Raw genomic sequence first — 12,994 nt, 5'->3', positions numbered from 1 at the left:
AAACATTAGTGGTTATTTTATAGGAGAATCGGTTAACGACCTTATACTGTATTCTAAAGCTCTAACTATGACTACTGATTTTGAGTGCATTTTTAAAAAATTGACACCTTTCTTTTAAAGGGCTCTTAGAATGGTTAAGAGTCCTTAGAAACTACAGCAGTTAAATGACCTAAAGGTATCAAGCAAGCAAAAGGTATACCTTGGAAGAGGTTGGAAAAAGGTTGAAAGAGAGGAAAATATAAGTTAATTTTAGATATGATCTATTACTAATGTAAAGAGGATGGCTGAGTTAAGATAAATTTTAGTTTCAGTAGCTTCAGATTATATAAGAGCAAATTAGAAAACTAATTCTAGTTCAATATAAAAAATACTTAGAAAGTCTCAAAATGGGACGGTCTGCCTTATAAGATCATGGTCTCCCTAGCATGAGAAATATTTCAGTATTAGTTAATTATCTAGTCATTAGAGTTATTGTTCGAATGTTGCTTACATTGGACACTTCTAACATTGAGATTTTCTGATTTTTAAAAACTACATATAACTTTCTATAATAATAAGTAAAATGGCAGATGTTTTTCTCCTGACTTATTATTACGTTGGTTTATACATCACTCAATAGTCATACTCACTGGTTTGATATCATTCTCCAAAGAGGCAAGGAAGTCACCCCTTGTCACCTGCAGGCTCTCTGCTTTTTCCATGTCCACTTCAACTTTAGTACTAGCCTAGTTAGAAATAAAAACAAAATGTAAGGACTTCTAAAAATTTTCCATCAATGAACAACTAAAGTGATATAACTACGAGTTGATGCTTCTCATCTCTTTCCCTTCTGGTCTACTCTCTCTCTCAAGAAAAAAAAAATTCAGTCTAAGAGTATAACACCTGAAGATTTTTAAAGGCACATTTTTACAGACAAAAATATCTTTCTCAAACTCACAAACATATACACCTTTGCCTGAACAATTCCATTTCCAGGAATTTATCCCATAAATATATTCACAAATGTATGCAGGGCTGTATTATCAGAACACCTACTACAGTGATTTGTAACAGCAGAAGACTAGAAGCAAATTAAATGTCCACCAAATGGGTACCAGTTACGTCAATTATGACACATCTGTCCCAAAGAACATTGGATAGTCATTTATTTCTAAATGAGGTGTGGGGAGGAGAATATAAATCCATACAGATGGTCTCTAAGAACAGTGGCTGTCATCCTTATAATAGAATAGCCTCCAGAGCCTTTACAGGTACACAGATATTCAGCTTCACCCCTTCAGGATTTCGATTTAAGGGGGTCCAGGCATTTATATTTTTATAAAGTACCACAGGTAATTATAATGTTCAACCAGGTTAATAAACCATTATTCTAGGAGACCAAGGACCTACGACTTTGATTTGCACTCATACTTTGTGCTTGAGAATCTATGTGCCAGCTCCAAATATTCTGCTTACCGCACCTGGAGCTGACACTTAGAACAGACATCTGGAGAAGCATCAAAACCTTTCTCAGCACTTGGAGCTGCCTGGACCTGATGAGTGATTGAGACACCAACACATTTCAATGCGACTGGGCTCATTCCCAATAACACCAGGCAAGAGAGTCTAATATTTAACATGGTACTATAGTTTTAAAAAAGTTATCTTAAAAAAAAATCTGAGTATAAAACAAAAGTATGTTAAGCAATATCAATCTTCAATTGATTATTATAAAATATGAGTCATGTTCCTTTAGGGACAGACTCTTAAGACAAATAAAATGACAGACTTTTTTTTAAAGTAAGCTTTATCCCAGGGGTTGGGAACCTATGGCTCACAAGCCAGATGTGGCTCTTTTGATGGCTGCATCTGGCTCGCAGACAAATCTTTAATAATAAAAAAAAAAGTTAAAAAAATAAAACATTCTCATGTATTACAATCCATTCATTTCCTACTGCTCATGTTCATGGTGGCGGATGGCTGGAGCCAATCACAGCTGTCCTCTGGGACAACACCAAATTTTTATTGGATAATGCATAATGCACACAGGTCATTGTATGGCTCTCACGAAATTACAGTTTAAAATACGTGGCTCTCTCAGTCAAAAAAGTTCCCAACCCCTGCTTTATGGGATAAAAAGAACTATGTCAGGACTGGATCAAGATGGCAAATAGAACACATTTATTTATCTCCATTCTTGCCCCAAATCCTATAAAATGGTGGAAAGTGAGAGAGAAAAGTTAAAAAGCATGGAAGATAGATCCAGAATTTTTAACTCTGAACTAAGAGGAGTCTGAGAAGGAAAGGAGAGAAAGAATGATAGAAAAAAAAAACAATATAAGACAGAAGAAAAAAATGTTTCCACAGCAGAAGAAAGGTATGTCATTGTAGTTGAAAGAAATCAATGAGTACTGATTAGGATAAATGTTAACCCACATCTGTCTAGACAGTGTTGTAAAGTACCAGAACACCACATGTGAAGAGAAAGTCCGAGAACCTTTTTGAGAGACAAAAGAAATGAACCTGGCAACACTAGAAACTGGAAGACAATGTAACCACGTTTTCAAAATACAGTACATCTGGCTATCTACCCTGACAAATGATTTCCATGTGTACACAGGAGAGGCAAGTATTTTCTTAAAAGAATTATGCACTGTTTTAGGCACTAGAGACATAGTTGTAAGATACAAAGTTCCTGCCCTCATGGAGAGCACATTTTAAATTGTTCTACAATAGTCTAGAATACTATGCATTTCCCCCAAATAATAAAGACTTACATATACTGACATAGAAAGCTATTCAAGACATATTATCAAGGGAAAAATATAAACTGCAGTACAATTCCATTTGTTTTTGTTTATAAAGTACATATGTATATAAATGTCAATGTAAAGAAAACAGAATACAAAGGTATAACCCAAATGTTGATTACCCTGGGTGTTAGAAATGGACTGTCTCACTTCTCCCTATATATTCTGGCATCCTTGAGTCTTCTACAAAGAGACTATATTCATATATAACTTCTATATTTTTAAAAAAAGAGCAATTAGGCCCTGGTCGGTTGGCTCAGCGGTAGAGCGTCGGCCTAGCATGCGGAGGACCCGGGTTCAATTCCCGGCCAGGGCACACAGGAGAAGCGCCCATTTGCTTCTCCACCCCTCCGCCGCGCTTTCCTCTCTGTCTCTCTCTTCCCCTCCCGCAGCCAAGGCTCCATTGGAGCAAAGATGGCCCGGGCGCTGGGGATGGCTCTGTGACCTCTGCCTCAGGCGCTAGAGTGGCTCTGGTCGCAACATGGCGACGCCCAGGATGGGCAGAGCATCGCCCCCTGGTGGGCAGAGCATCGCCCCTGGTGGGCGTGCCGGGTGGATCCCGGTCGGGCGCATGCGGGAGTCTGTCTGACTGTCTCCCTGTTTCCAGCTTCAGAAAAATGAAAAAAAAAAAAAAAAAAGAGCAATTAACATTTAAATAGACAAATATTCTACTTAAATAAAGAGAACAATTAGCATTTAAGTTATTAATAGGGTTTTCATTGGCACATATTAGGTATTTGATAAATATTAATCCCATTTATTTGACATCTCTAAGTTAAAAAAAATGGTGTTACAGGAAATAAGCATTTCCATGAAAGACTTATGATGCTCAGTTCATAATACATACATCTCTCTTAGCTCTATAGTTTATAAAGTATGCTCACATACATGATCTCATTTCATCATACATATTATCTCATTTTTGTCCTTACACAAGTCTGAAAGTTTTCTTAAATTGAGGTTAAGGGTAATTTAATTAAGGGTAGATAGATAATTTCCTTCCTAAGTAATCTTATATAAAGGTTTGAAACTCTGATTAAGATTTTTTGACACATCTGAAAGAATTTGACAAGGTTTAAACTTTAAGGTTAAAGTGAAGAGAGTACTAACAGAATCACATTAAAATTCCAACCAAGGTCCTGGCTGGTTGGCTCAGTGGTAGAGTGTTGGCCTGGCACGTGGAAGTCCCGGATTCGATTCTCAGCCAGGGCACACACAGGAAAAGCGCCCATCTGCCTCTCCACCCTTCCCCCTCTCCTTTTCCTCTGTCTCTCTCTTCCCCTCCCACAGCCAAGGCTCCACTGGAGCAAAGTTGCCTGGACTGACTGAGGATAGCTCCGTGGCCTCCGCCTCAGGTGCTAGAATGGCTCTGGTTGCAACAGAGCAACACCCCAGATGGGCCAAGCATCACCTCCTGGTGGGCATGCCGGGTGGATCCCCGTCAGGCACATGTGGGAGTCTGTCTAATTTCGGAAAAATACCAAAAAAATAAAATAAAATCCCAACCAAGCTACCATATTCATTTTAAATATCCTCTCCCTATACAGTACAACCTGAAGTTTTTACTATGATGCTTTGTATTCTGATTTCCTCTTATAGTAAAACATGACAGAAAGTTATAGCAATATGAAGGGAAAATTTTGTCTATCTTTCAACATTTGCCAAAAAATATGATAGATTTCAGGACTGAAGCTAGTGTGCAACTTGTCTTTTTACTACTAAGAAAAGACTCTCAATGAACTAAAAGTGAATGAAGATGGCTGGGGTACTGCTATTTTAGAACAAGTTGTTTTTAGGTACTCCAAGAATTTTAGAAGTTACCTAATTATAAACAATCAATTGTAATACAACTATAAGTTATTCCTGACTATTCATTAAAATAAGTTTTCTAAGCTTTTCTTAGCTAATTTTTTACTATTTTATCAAATTGGTGAAAGCTTATTTTAAAAAATTCTAAAATTCTGATTTTTCACTCATTCAGAAAACATTTTCTCATTTGTCTGAATTAGTGTGATTTTTCCTTGCATTTTATTTATAACAGCTAATCAATAGAGAAGAGGCAACATCTTTCAGCTTATACCTGCAGAAACTAATAAACTTGTATTTCAACACTAGCAAATATCAAGTGGTCACCCTTAAATTTCATAACCTTTTAAATCTGACCTTTCAAAGTTCTTATCATTCCTGTTAAATTAAGGGTAGAATGACCTTAATCAATCAAAATTCTACAAAAAGTAAGAAATAATTTTATTGAAGTTCTGCAAACATAAATCAAAGCTTTGATTCAGTTGCAAAGTGTGTGTGTGTAGCCTCAATTTATTTCTTTACAACAGATTAGAGCAGAAAAAATGTGGGTTATGAATTGTCTCTACCTGAACCATAAATTCCTTTCAAGATAAAAACAACCATATGTCACATGAATTTTTGTTGACCACAAACATGGGTTCAACTACAAATGACATGAACATCAGGTGTTTATGACTGGATTTTCTATTTGTTTTAGAAAACCTGAAAGAACAGTTTTACAGGGAATACCTGTTTAGTTTAATCCACCTGACATTGTTTAAACCGAAATCTTCTGAAAGGGAAGCAAACACTGTAATAATGGCTTTTTATAGTACAACGAAAGAACATCATAATAAACAGTTGAATGTTGTATATAAGTTCTATACCAACTTTAAACCATAAGTTCCAAATTACTTAGTTATCAACCACTACTAGTAAAGCTATTAACATCTACAACAATGGGAATACTAAAACTATATGCCTTTTGTTCAGCTGAGGAGGAGTCTTGTTGGGAAACCAGTGTTTAAAGAGCTTTTGACAATACAGATTTTTTAAAATGCAGAAAAGGAACAAATGTTAGTACAATTTCTTTTTTGTGAGTGAGGTTAGTGTCTAACATCTTCCCTTCCTTGAAGTGCTACAAATCCCTTTTATTAACTATTCCATAGGTGCTATAAAAAAATTAAAAGCTCTTGGGTACAAAAGGTGTTGATCACAGTCAATATGCATCGCCTGAAGTTTATTTATTTTTTGTTTGTTTGTTTTTAGCAAGAGAGAGAGACAGACAGCAAGGGACAGACAGGAAGGGAGAGAGAAGAGAAGCATCAACTTATTGTTGTGACATTTTAGTTGTTCATTGATTACTTTCCACTTATGTCTTGACCAGGGGGCTCCAGCTGAGACAGTGACGTCCTGCTCAAGCCAGCGACCTTGGGCTCAAGCCAGCGACCATGGGGTCATGTCTATAAACCCACACTCAAGCTGATGACCCCACTCTCATGCTGGTGGGCCCGCACTGTAGCCAGCAACCTCGACTTTTGAACCTAGGTCCTCAGCATCCCAGGTTGACACTCTATTCACTGCGCCACCACCTAGTCAGGCTCACCTGAAGTTTAAATAAAAGATAATTCAGGCCCTGGCTGGTTGGCTCAGCGGTAGAGCGTCGGCCTAGCGTGCGGAGGACCCGGGTTCGATTCCTGGCCAGGGCACACAGGAGAAGTGCCCATTTGCTTCTCCACCCCTCCGCCGCGCTTTCCTCTCTGTCTCTCTCTTCCCCTCCCGCAGCCAAGGCTCCATTGGAGCAAAGATGGCCCGGGCGCTGGGGATGGCTCTGTGGCCTCTGCCTCAGGCGCTAGAGTGGCTCTGGTCGCAACATGGTGACACCCAGGATGGGCAGAGCATCGCCCCCTGGTGGGCAGAGCGTCGCCCCATGGTGGGCGTGCCGGGTGGATCCCGGTCGGGCGCATGCGGGAGTCTGTCTGACTGTCTCTCCCTGTTTCCAGCTTCAGAAAAAAAAAAAAAAAAAAAAAAAAAAAAGATAATTCAACCACATGGAAAAACTAAGGAAAATAATGGCCACTATTTGCACTACTTCTTGAAAATCTGAGGGATAATATCTGTACAGTGGTAACTAACATAGTGTATTAGCTTTACAATTAGAAAAGGATAACTTCAAATAGTTAACAAAACCCAGAAACTCATATATTGAAAAAGATGTATATAGTATCCTCTCAAATCAGTCAATAACAAAAATGTAAAGAACTAACATTTACATATAGTTTGTAGGGCATTTCCACATACAGTATTTGATTTTATTTTCACAAACATCTGGATGAAATAGGTAGTTATTGCCTTTTGACAAAGCAGAAACATAAAAGTAAAAGAACAATGCATAACCCTGCCTTAGGACTATGAAATAGGTGATCTTTCTATCATATTTCATTGCTTCACATGTAAGCCTAATACATGCTTAAAGAAAGCATGCTTCTTAGTGAGACAATGGCTTAGAGACATTTTGGGATAAGATTATTGTGGTTAAAATGGCAAGTAACTCAATAAGAAAAAAATATGGTGGCTAAAGCATATGAAAAATCTGATAACTAATAAACTAGTTTTAGTGAATTTTATCAAGAATCACAGATGTGGCCTGACTTGTGGTGGCACAATGGATAAAGCATCAACCTGGAACGCCGAGTCACCAGTTCAAAACCCTGGGCTTGCCTGGCCAAGGCACGTATGGGAGTTGATGCTTCCTGCTCCCTCCTCCCCACTTCTCTCTCTCTCTCTCCTCTAAAATGAATAAATAAAAATCTAAAAAATAAAAATATTTTAAAAATCTAAAAAATAAAATCACAGATGTGGTCTAAGGTAAAGGATCTATAAGATGGGGAACAATTTTCACAACATTTACAGAATTTTTCTTGAAGTTACCTTCACATTTTACCATGACATTTCTTATGACCTATGGACAGAGTTTGATTCAGAATACATACATACGTTGACTAACTTTAAAAATACTTACTATCTATAATGTTCTTAGCATTTAGACCTATTTGAGATACTGTGGGAGATTCAGAGATGAATATAATATAGACATACAGTCTAGAACAGGGGTTGACAAACTTTTTCTGTAAATAGCTAGATAGTAAATATTTTAGGTTTTGTGGGTCGTGTAGTCTCAGTTACAAATACTCAACTCTGCCACTATAGTGTGGAAGCAGCTAGAGATAACACATAAATGAATGGGTGTGGTTGTCTTCTAAAAAAACTTTATTTATAAAAATTGGTGGCTGGCTAGATATGGTCCATGGGCCATAGTTTGCTGACTCTTGGTTTAGAATCATTGCTAGAATGTACCCACATAACTAGAACACACTCAACCTAACTGCTCAGGCTTTTATTATTTCCTGCAAGAACTGTTATAAAAGTTCCCCTCTCTTGTCTGTGTCGCTAACACTACTCCCCTAAATACTCCACTCCATACAGCTGCCAGTGATCTTATGTTTTAACACTATGTCACTGCTATTCTTAAAACCCTTCAATGGCTTAGCACTACTCACAGAAAAAAGTCTATACTTCTTAGCACAGTATAAAAGGCTCTTTGTGTTCTATCCCCTGCTTTAGTCTCCTGACTTTAGTCTCCTCACAATATCTGTCTACCTCCCCTCCCCTACCTTTTATGTGAAAGCAATACTGAATTATCCTAACATATCATTCTAGTTTGTGTCTCTGTTCCTTTGCATAGGTTGTTCCTTCTACCTAAAATGCCCTACCCCACCAAGAGCCACATCAACATAGAAGGTTCTCTGAGCCCATGAATTGGTCACATCTGACACCTTTTACTCCCTTATCCTCCATGTACTTTGGGTGGAGGACAGACTGTGAGCTGCTCAAGGGTTAGCGATTTACTTCTTTGTAGCCATAGCATTAACTCCGACCACAGTTTCTGGCATTTGGCAGGTGCTGAATAAATCTATTTTGAACTAAAGTCAACCAAAGGTACCATAAATGGTACCACTACTATTTCAGGAAGGAAGATAATAATCATTCTTGAGAAAAAGAATCAGAAAAGGCTTTTTTCTCCACAAAAGGTTTTAAGAAGAAAAAAAAAAAAAAAAAGGTTTTAAGAAAGTGGTGGCATATGAACCAGGTATTAAAAAAGTAAGTAAACAGAGAGAGTAAAGACTCTCAGTGAAGGGGGAAAGAAAAAAAGCAGAGAAGTGGAGCCTGATCAGGCGGTGGCGCATTGAATAGAGCATCGGACTGGGATGCGGAAGACCCAGGTTCGAGACCCCGAGGTCGCCAGCTTGAGTGCTAGCTCATCTGGTTTGAGCAAAACTCACCAGCTTGAGCCCAAGGTCGCTGGCTTGAGCAAGGGGTTACTCGGTCTGCTGAAGGACCGCAGTCAAGGCACATATGAGAAAGCAATCAATGAACAACTAAGGTGTTACAACAAAAAACTAATGATTGATGCTTCTCATCTCTCTCCATTCCTGTCTGTCTGTCCTTGTCTATCCCTCTCTCTGAGTCTCTCTCTGTCTCTGGGAAAAAAAAAAAAAGCAGAGAAGTGGAAAAATAAATTAATGTCTGATGAGCAGTGAATAACTAACTGGGTACACATCTGGAAAGGCTAACTTAGGGGAAGGTCCATAGGACCTCAAAGACAAGACAAAGAAGTCTGAACTTTGTTCTGTAGACAGTGGTGACTCACTGAAAGTTTCTGAAAGGTAGACTGATATGAAATAGGAAGATTAACCAAATAAAAGGTGGACAGTGATGATGGAAACTTAAAGATACTGCTAAGATAGAACTGACAAATCTGGCAAATGACTTGATGTGGGACACAGCAAGGGACAGGAATCAAAGAGAATTCTGAAGTTTTAAGCCTGGAAGATTGAGATATCAGCAAAATAGGAGCAAAAAACAAACCAGTTAACAAAAAAAGGATAGCACATTTGGTTTTGAAATATTAAGTGAGCCTGACCAGGCGGTGGCACAATGGATAGAGCATCAACCTGGATGCTGAGGACCCAGGTTTGAAACCCCAAGGTTGCCAGCTTGAGCACAGGCTCATTCGGCTTGAGCACAAGATCACCAGCTTGAGCCAGGTTGCTGGCTTGAGTGTGGGATCATAGAAATGACTCCATGATCGCTGTCTTGAGCCCAAAGGTTGCTGTCTTGAGCCCAAGGTCACTGGCTTGAGCAAGGGGTCACTAGCTCAGCTGGAGCCCCCGGTCAAGACACATATGAGAAAGCAATCAATGAACTGAAGTGCTGCAACTATGAGTCAATGCTTCTGATCTCTTTCCCTTCCTGTCTGTCTGTCGCTCTCTCTCTATCACTCTAAAAAAAGAAAAGAAACATTAAGTGAGACCTGATAAAACATCCAGGTAGAGATATTTCATATAAATTAAAAGTGGGATGCCTGACCAGCCAGTGGCGCAATGGATAGAGCATCAATCTGGGATGCTGAAGACCCAGGTTCGAAATGCCGAGGTCACCGGCTCCAGTGCAGACTCACCAGCTTGAGCATGGGATTGCTGGATTGAGCATGGGATCATAAACATGACCCCATGGTCACTGGCTTGAACCTAAATGTTGCTGGCTTGAACCCAAGGTCACTGGCTTGGGCAAGGGGTCATCGGCTCAGCTGGAGCCCCCCAGGTCAAGGCACATATGAGAAAGCAATCAATTTTTGTCTGTCCCTGCCTGTCTCTTTCTCTCCCTCCCCCCCAAATTGGGAGACATACTTTCAAGACATAAGACATAAATCTTGGAGTCATCTCTCTACAGGTGATAACTAAAACCTGGAGAGAAAAGAGATGGTAAAGGAACTAATGTACTTGTTCAAACTTTATCAAAATACAAGTCTCCTCATATGTATTTCTGTACTACCGGTAATTTGCAAACATGTCCATTTCTCTGACTCTGAATTCCTTGAGGGGAGAGGTCATGCTTTATTATCTTCATGTCTCCAGTTTACAACCTCAAAAAAAGCAATTATGTAGTACATCTGAATGAAGCTGCCTCTATAATTCTAGAATATAGAAAATCCATCTTCCTATGGCATGTTACAACTCAACACAGCACAAAGATTTTTAAAAATTTCTTCAAAATCTTCACCTGTATCAAATGGTAGCAACCTAAGGTAGATGGGTCACTGGTTACCATGGGACAGGTGCTACCATTATTTTTCCTGCTACACTGAAGATTTAGCAGTGAATTCCTATTGCTTTTCCTATGAATCTTTTCTATCAAAAGTCAGCAACACCTTAGCTGTTGGTATACTTGAGAGGAAAGAGAAAGAACTCCAGCATAATACTGACAGGGCTGCAGGCTCCTACTCTGTTAGTTGACTTCACTGACCTTTATGTGCCTGTTCATAGCAGTGGACTGTGCCGCTCGCACCAAACCCTCCAGCTCAGCACCGCTGAAATTCTTGGTCTCCACAGCCAGTTCCTTAATATCTACATCAGCAGAGAGTAACTGATGCCCTCTCATCCTTGCTGTGTGGATGTGAAGAATCTGTAGTCGGCCTTTCTCATCTGGCAAGCCTGATAAAACAGTGAAAACAGATGGTTTTATTCCTTATGCTTTTCTTATAGGTACTCAACCAGGTAAACATGTGCTTCTCATGACATACAACTTTGCTAACATTAAATCATTGAGTTACATGGGGATACCTGCTGCTGAAATTTGGGGGCCTGCTGGGAACAGGACTTCTGTGACAAATATGTCTGGAAGGCTGTGGTCCAAGGCCATTTTTGCTGGCTATAAGCGGGGTCTCCAGAACCAGAGGAAGCATATTTAAAATTGAAGGTATTAGTGCTCGAGATGGAAACTGAATTCTATCTAGGCAAGAGATGAGCTTATGTGTACAAGGCAAAGAACAACACGGTGACTCCTGGTGGCAAATTAGATAAAACCAGAGTAATCTGGGGAAAGGTAACTCGTGCTCATGGAAACAGTAGCATGGTTTGTGCTAAATTTCGAAGCACCTTCCTGCTAAGGCCATTGGACACAGAATCCATGTAATGCTGTACCCCTCAAGGATTTCAACTTATTGAAAAGTAAATAAATAAAGTGGATTTGTAAAAAAAAAACACACCAAAAAACAAAACAAAAAAACCAACATTGAGTTACATGACTTTGCTCCAGCGAATGGACTCTAAATATATCCCTCACCCCCAGTCCTCAGTGACAGTTCTGCTTACCTATTTCCATTTTAACTTCCAGTCTTCCAGGTCGAAGAAGAGCCTCATCTATCAGATCTGGTCTGTTTGTCATCCCTGAACAAAGATGTTAAAACAACATACAAATGGTTACAGTCCAGAAATAAGATAAAATGTCCCGTTAGTATATGTAAGAAGAGTAATTTCCCTTAGAATTTAAGAGGACATTTTCTAAAAGTCAAATAAAAAACCAAATTATTGCCTGACTTGTGGTGGCGCAGTGGATAAAGCGTCGACCTGGAACACTGAGGTCGCCGGTTTGAAACCCTGGGCTTGCCCAGTCAAGGCACATATGGGAGTTGATGTTTCCTGCTCCTCTCCCTCCTTTCTCTCTCCCCTTCTCTAAAATGAATAAATAAAATCTTAAAAAAAAACAAACCAAATTATTCTAAAAGTATATATATAATTTGTTCTTGATTGGTTCTAATGAGAATACCTGGAGAGTTTGCTTTAACATTTCGCCACTGTACAAGCCAATGGCATATACATACAATGAAAATTTCAAATATTTAAAAAGAAAAATTAAGGTGCAGAGAGGGTAAGTAACCTATCAAAAGTGAGAGAGAGGCCATGTGACTGATTTGTCTGACCCCAAAGTCCTTCTCTTTATTGTATGTAGGCCAATGGTTTCCAACCTTTATAAAGAGCCGATTTTTCTTTTTCCTCCAAAAGTCATCTGAAGATGAACCTCAGTACATAAAAGAGTTAAAAGATGAAGTGATAGGAAGAATGCATGATCTAAAGCTCACTCCATGGCCCTCACAGAACCCTGCAGCCCCCTTGGGGACAGGACCTTTGGAGGCCTACAGGACTCAGTTTGAAAACTGCATTATGTTGTGTTTGCTGCCTTTTAAATCTGTGGGTGAGCTACATGCTTAAACCAATAAGTCAATAAAACCCATCCTTTATTTTTCCTGTTAAGGCTAGACATTAAAATAGTCAAATTTCTAATTTGCAAACATTGGCAAAGTAGTATTATTACAACCTACAAAGATCTTAATTCCGAACTTATGTGTCTTAACATTTTTTAGATCACAGTACTTTTTATTTTATTTTTTTAAAGTTTTCTTCTTTTTTTTTTTTTTACAGAGACCAGAGAGACAGAGAGAGGGACAGATAGGGACAGACAGACAGGAATGAAGAGAGATGAGAAGCATAAATCATCAGTTTTTCATTGCGACACCTTAG

At 39.0% G+C, this 12,994-nt stretch overlaps 1 protein-coding gene and 1 pseudogene across 1 annotated transcript in view; one reads left to right on the top strand and one right to left on the bottom strand.

The window, feature by feature from the left end:
• Positions 1-12,994, bottom strand: part of NSF (N-ethylmaleimide sensitive factor, vesicle fusing ATPase) — a 156,338-nt gene that overhangs the window by 55,904 nt on the left and 87,440 nt on the right. Inside the window, exons 11-13 of the mRNA XM_066262705.1 lie at positions 11,789-11,863; positions 10,941-11,128; positions 630-725 (exon numbers count right to left, since the gene is read on the bottom strand). Of these exons, the coding sequence (XP_066118802.1) occupies positions 630-725; positions 10,941-11,128; positions 11,789-11,863 (359 nt within the window). The remainder of the gene's footprint in view (positions 1-629; positions 726-10,940; positions 11,129-11,788; positions 11,864-12,994) is intronic.
• LOC136324681 (large ribosomal subunit protein eL33 pseudogene) lies at positions 11,308-11,641 on the top strand (annotated as a pseudogene).

Source organism: Saccopteryx bilineata, chromosome 2, assembly GCF_036850765.1.
Source record: "Saccopteryx bilineata isolate mSacBil1 chromosome 2, mSacBil1_pri_phased_curated, whole genome shotgun sequence".
Lineage (NCBI taxonomy): Eukaryota > Metazoa > Chordata > Mammalia > Chiroptera > Emballonuridae > Saccopteryx > Saccopteryx bilineata.
Note: the sequence above shows the minus strand (reverse complement) of the source record. Positions and strands in the feature narration are given on the sequence as shown.